The sequence below is a fragment of the Athene cunicularia genome, assembly GCF_003259725.1.
Source record: "Athene cunicularia isolate RWA chromosome 15 unlocalized genomic scaffold, athCun1 chr15_part1, whole genome shotgun sequence".
Taxonomy (NCBI): domain Eukaryota; kingdom Metazoa; phylum Chordata; class Aves; order Strigiformes; family Strigidae; genus Athene; species Athene cunicularia.
The window spans coordinates 14587995-14593994 of record NW_020799121.1 but is presented as its reverse complement, the minus strand read 5'-3'; the positions used below and the strand labels follow the sequence as shown (position 1 = coordinate 14593994).

Below are 6000 nucleotides of genomic sequence, written 5' to 3'. Positions count from 1 at the left end.
TGGGGCCTTGGCTCCAGAGACTCATCCCCCCTCTCTGCCCCCTCCTGGCAGGGAGTTGCAGAGGGCCAGGAGGTCTCCCCTCAGCCTCCTCTTCTCCAGACTGAACCCCCCCAGTTCCCCCAGCCGCTCCCCAGCAGACCTGTGCTCCAGACCCTGCCCCAGCTCCGTTGCCCTTCTCTGGCCACGCTCGAGTCATTCAATGGCCTTTTTGGGGTGAGGGGCGGCCTCACCAGTGCCAAGCACAGGGCTCAGATCCCTTTCCTGTCCCTGCCGGCCACGCTAGTACTGATGCAAGCCAGAGGAACCTCCCAAAACAACAACTCCTACTGGAAAGCACAGCCTGAAGGAGAGAGTCCTCAGTTCCAGAGCTCCTACCTGCTTCTCTCTTCTTCTGGTACTCTCTCTTTCCAAGGCATCCTTTGTATTTGGCCTGTAGTCTTGAAACTGGCAAAAAAAAAAAAAGCAGAGACATTGCTCATATCCAAGGGATCCCAGCATTCAGAAGCTGTGCTCCCAGCACTTAACACCAGGGGCTGAGGCACAGGAGGGTTTTGAGGTACAAAGGTGCCAAAACACTGCCAGGACCAGAAGCAGCCTGTAGGTAAATGCAGCTCCATGCAGTTCAAGCAGGTACAAACAGGTAACACCAGGAGGAGACAGATGGGATCCCAATCCCAGGGGAAAGGCACATCTAGACACTGATCACCAGTTGCTGGAGCTCTCAAGGAGATGATATATCTAGAACTCAAGCAATAGAGCTGGCGATTTCTCCCCACCCTGGGAAAAGATTACTGAGTTTTTCCTTGGGCTCTCCGGAGCTTTGCAGACCAGGGGGGCTCTGCTCTCACCACGGTGCTTTGGCTGCATGAACCTGGAGCCCAGAAACACAGCTCACCCAGGCTCTGCTTCTTAGTCTATACACAGATAAAGGGAACTGGAACCATACCTAACAGGTGTTTTCTGAATTCAAATGCATCCTCAGTAGCAAACAGAGTCTTTGGGAACCGAATGAATATTTTAGTTCTGAAAAAAAGAGAAATGAACAGCTTATTCCTAGTGAGCCACCGTTTCAGCTGCCCTAACCAGGCTCAGAGTCCTCCAACCAGCTGTACTGCTAACGAGCCACATCTTCTTCAATAACCACTCTTCATATGTTTCCCCAAGAGCTTTGGAGCTCAGGATAAGCAGCTGAAACCCAGGGGAAACAGGTTTCCTTGTCTTAGCTACTATCCTGGACAATAACCCATGGATTCTGACAGCCACAGGTTGAAGGTGGCAGTAGAGCACCCTGCCTTGCCCTGTGCCTTAGCAGGGAGGACAAGGTTGTGGTTCAGGAGTGGCTGCAAAAGGCAGTTAAGAAAAGAACCCAGGCCTAAGCCAGGCAAGTTGCCTCTGGCTGCCCAAGCAAGCAGGGAGACCTGGAGCTGAAGCAAGGCAACCCATCTCCCCTAACCCAGGGATGGAAGAAACTCAGCTGGATCGAGCTTCCACAGAAACATGAAGGGGGAAAAAAATAGAGAAAATCGATGCATCTGGGCTTTTTTTATCTGTCTCCTGGCTGCTGTGCACTGTATATCTGTGGGCTGAGGTTACTTTGGCCTGTTTTAAAGAAGCCACTAACCAGAAGCCGTCAGGGTCTGCCCAGTTCATATGGTCAAGGAAGAAGGATCTGTTCACCCCACTACATCTTGCAGCTCTTCGGGAAGGGCCACAGGGTTTGTGGTCACAGACAGGACAGAGGATTGAACATGGCAAACACCCTGCACCTGAGCAGCAGAGATCACAGCCAGAGAAAAGAAATTTACCTTCCTAATTTGTACTCCTCAGGCTTGTAACCGATATGCTTGATGAGCCTCTCCACACCCTCAGCCGCTGGCCCATGCCAGTGGGGCCAGGTAGCTGGACAGAGGGATTTATACCTGAAACATCAGCAAGACATCAACACAAATAACTTGATGTTTGAGGAACCCCTTCCTGAGACTCTCCAGCCCACCCCCCGCCAATTCCTCTGCTTTATTCAAGGCAAAAGATGCCAAAGCAGATCAAAATGGATAGAGACAAGAGACACATACAAAGGTTATCTGCTGACACCTCCACATCTCCTGTCGCTGGGACTTTGACATTTAAACAAACCTTGCTCTGAAGCCCTCGTGGGAGGGCAGGTTTACGTGGCTAGAGGGCAAAACAATTCCATTTACCTTTGCAAGAAAAGTTCATATTTCCGCCGATACGCGAAGCCGGCTCGTCTCACCCGCAAGTGCTCCATCAGTCCCAGGTATTTCACCTGGTGTCGGATCAGATAATCATCAAACTTCCCTGTAGGAAGAACACACATTCACTGGTAAACAGCCTGTGGAGGCACGCTCACTTGTCTGTGTATTAGGACAAATAAAGGAGTCAAATCCACAGTCACCCAAGGTGATGACGACTTCACTGCTAGCTTAACTAAAATTTTTACATATATATACACGCACAAAGCATATATACAACATATACATGTGCTGTACGTAGCTACAAGCTAAAGTTTCCCACACTTCATTCCTTTATCTCAACTGTGTCCTCAGCCCAAAGCCTTACCAGGCTCCTTGTTCTCATTCGGTTTAATGCATCGGACGTAAGAAGGCTCCTTGGACATCAGGATTTCTATAAGACTCATCAGACTGTTTTTGAACTGGGTTGCCACCTAAGATGACATTGAAAGAACTTTCTTAGCTTTGGAACTCATCACTGCAGAACTCATTCCCTGCACCCACCTTTAAACTAAGTAAAATGCTGACAAAGGCATTGGTACCACAAGGCTTTTGGAGCACGGTGAGCCATAACTTACCTGGACAGAGTGCTGTGCTGGAAGGTTTGAACTCCTGCCAGACAGCCGGACACGCAAGGTAGCCCTTCGGAAACTAACTACTGTTGGATGCTAGGCACAGGGCTCGTTTTAGAAGGATTCATTAATTACAACATTAAGGTACGTCACTTTGCTAGCTGCTGTCTCAGCAATGTCACTGTTCAACTACCAGAAAGCTAGCAGGGGTGTAACACCAGCCAAAAAAAAAAAAAAAAAAAAAAAACCAAGACCGGATCAGCGGTTAAATCAAGACTTGGGAAGTTGAGTTTATGGTTCCAAGTTGAGACTAAAGATGAAACTCACAGTCTCTGGTCTCCTCCTGTTGTCCAGTTCTGACAGCAAGAAGCATTCTCTAATGATGCCATTTTTAGAGTTGCACAGCACCTGAAAAGGGGGAAGCGAGAAGCTGCCTTATCTCTCAGGCCTGCTGCTCCTGCTGTGATGCTTCTACACTTGAGCAGCTCAGCTGGAAGGACACACCTGCAGGTCCCTAAAGAACACTGCTAAGGAGAAATCCACACTCTTGTTTGCTACGGAGATTAAACACTTCTGCAAAACAGCTCTGCTTCAAGCAAGGTAACTTAAGAGAACGGCCTCCCTTTTTTGTTCTTACCTCTTTCAGGTTTCTGTACAGGAGATCATTATTCTTCTCCAGAAATCCTAAAAAAAAAAAAAAAAAGTTTGATTCTTTTTGGAGGCTACACACTCTAGCACAAAGTCTGAAAATTTATATCCTCAAAATTCACACTGCACGCATGTTTGAGATTTTCAGGTAGCACCTCCAGAGGGCAAATATTTTGCGATTCATCTGCACGTCATGACCTACTACATCGGCTTAAAAGCTCAGGTAACTTCTAGACTGGCGCTTTGCCCACACTCACCAACAGCACAGTAAGTGACTTCTCCTGCATAGTGAAGGAGGCGGAAATCCACCCAGTCAATCGATTTCCGTGTTTTCTGGTCTGCAAGCTTGCGACTGCAGGGAAAAAAAAACAAAAACAAAACACCAAGAGAAAAATGCAGCAAATGGGCTTCTTCAGCTTGTAGCAAGTCACCTGCACAAAAAGCAGCTGCAGGAGAGCTGGGAGTCTGTCTAATGTCTGTTCTATCAACATGGCTCTGACTATGCAGCTACAGGCAATAATCAAATTATCATCTATCTGCCCACTCTGAACAGCTAACAGCAAAATTCAGTGCTGGAGAACGGAAGTCAGCTAAATAAACTCCTTAAAATATCTGTGACCTACCCACTGCCAGTTGGCAATGATCACCCTTTCCAGAAGTATTAAGATTTCCTCCTGTAATGTTCATTTAAATACATCCTCATTACCTACATGAGAGTACGCCAGCTTCCTCAGTTTCAAAGTGAAACCAGGGGGAAGGATTGTTTGAGCTATTTTTCCCTAGAACAAGAACCCAAATACAAAGGAGGAATCAAAAGAATTCAAGAATAGCAGGAACATTTTAGAAAGCAAGAACTCCTGGGGGAAGAAAAAAAAAAAAAAGCAAAAGGAAAAAAAAAAAGAGCAACTTAACAGTTTAAGTTTCAGCTTTATAAGCAGTCACTAACAGCAGAGTTGTGTGTCACAACAGCACATTACTACAAAGTTTCCTTCCAAAATTATCACCAAGTACAGATCCCATTTAAGTAACTCTAGCACTTCTATTTAAAGCTTTTAATCAGGCAGAACAGTATTAAGGCACATCGTGGTGACAAGGAAGTTGGCTACAAATTTTCCACTTGGCTGTGATGAACTTCAGAGCTGTAGAAGGTGACAATTGAGCAGCGTGACTCTGAATTGACAACTTGTCAAAGCCTTTCAGTGGGCTTCTGCTGGGAACTGCCAGAACAGCCCAGCGCCAACGTGTTCATCTGCCACCAAAATGGAACCCGAAAACATGACAAATGAGTATTAAACCAAAATGCCACTCATCTGGGAGATCTGAGTAGGAGCATGTTTCTTCCCTGTTTGTACCCAAAGCTCACACATATCAAGATATGGATTTATATATTTAGGTGCCCCTCCCAGCCTAGGGCATCAGGCTCCTTTCTGCAGTATCTTCAGCTTCCCATGGAGTCAGCGGGGGCCAAAGCCATCTAACCTCCCCAGGCCAAAGCCATTTAACCTTTAGTCCCTAAAATTAGCGTGGGGTGAAACCAGACTCAAACTAAAGGAGACAGGATTCCCCCCAACCCCTCCCCAATACCCCAGGTCATACTCTGCCAGCATAGCACATTACAACACTAGACAGCAGATGGGCTGGCTTGATTTTCTTTGGTACAAAGCAAAAATTGTTCCCTCCCCAGTAATCTGTCACGGGTAAGAGATGGGAAGAGTTTCCTCTGTGGTAGGATACAGAGTGTAAATGCATACGTCACGAAGTGGGCATGATCTCCTACTTTCTCTTCCAGCTTTTCCAAGAAGCTCAAATCAGTCGCTTCACCAGGCCGTAAGCACTCTTCATCCTGAAACAGCAGGTGCTGGATCAAAATGCTGCTCTGAACAGACTGCTCCCTCCTTGCTAACATCTAGTAAATTTGTTGTGCAAAACCAAAGAGCTTGGTTAGAACTAATCTCAAATTATATTTTATACGAGCAACTTTCTAGTTAAATAAGCTTTCGTTTATCTGTTTTCAGTAGAACTGTCAAGGTAAATCAAGTTAAGCCAAATCTGCCTTTTTTCTTCCAAATTTGGCAATGCACCGCCTCGTCCTTTATTATTTGTAGTTCATTTAAACAAAACAGGGAGAAAGATTACATCATTAGACACTAAAATTCAGAAGGGCCTGAAGAACTCTTGATCTGCATGAATCGCAGAGTTGGAGGGGGAAGATAAGCGTATAGATTATCCTTTTTTATCCTTTTTTAACCCAAGAAACTACTGCAACCCCTTCTGCTTGCCCAGTTGGACTCTGTGTAGAAAAGTCCTGCTGGAAAGGGCAATCCATCGCAATGTGAAGCTAATGCTGAGCTTCAGCAGCACCTTCTCTGGATTACAGCATCCTAATCCTCTGTCTCCCATACCAAGGTGATAATTCTCAGCTTTGTGGACATGTCAGAGGTGGTGGCAAGGGGCAACTCAACTTCAAGTTTGGCTACAAGTCTCTACTGGAAGATTACTACGTTTCTTACTAATTCGGGTTGGCATTCAAG

At 46.2% G+C, this 6000-nt stretch overlaps 1 protein-coding gene across 1 annotated transcript in view; it reads right to left on the bottom strand.

The window, feature by feature from the left end:
* Positions 1-6000, bottom strand: part of MYO1H (myosin IH) — a 52862-nt gene that overhangs the window by 3333 nt on the left and 43529 nt on the right. Inside the window, exons 22-30 of the mRNA XM_026859988.1 lie at positions 5221-5312; positions 3727-3821; positions 3459-3505; positions 3149-3229; positions 2578-2683; positions 2199-2316; positions 1806-1919; positions 947-1023; positions 338-444 (exon numbers count right to left, since the gene is read on the bottom strand). Coding sequence (XP_026715789.1) covers positions 338-444; positions 947-1023; positions 1806-1919; positions 2199-2316; positions 2578-2683; positions 3149-3229; positions 3459-3505; positions 3727-3821; positions 5221-5312 — 837 coding nt within the window. The remainder of the gene's footprint in view (positions 1-337; positions 445-946; positions 1024-1805; positions 1920-2198; positions 2317-2577; positions 2684-3148; positions 3230-3458; positions 3506-3726; positions 3822-5220; positions 5313-6000) is intronic.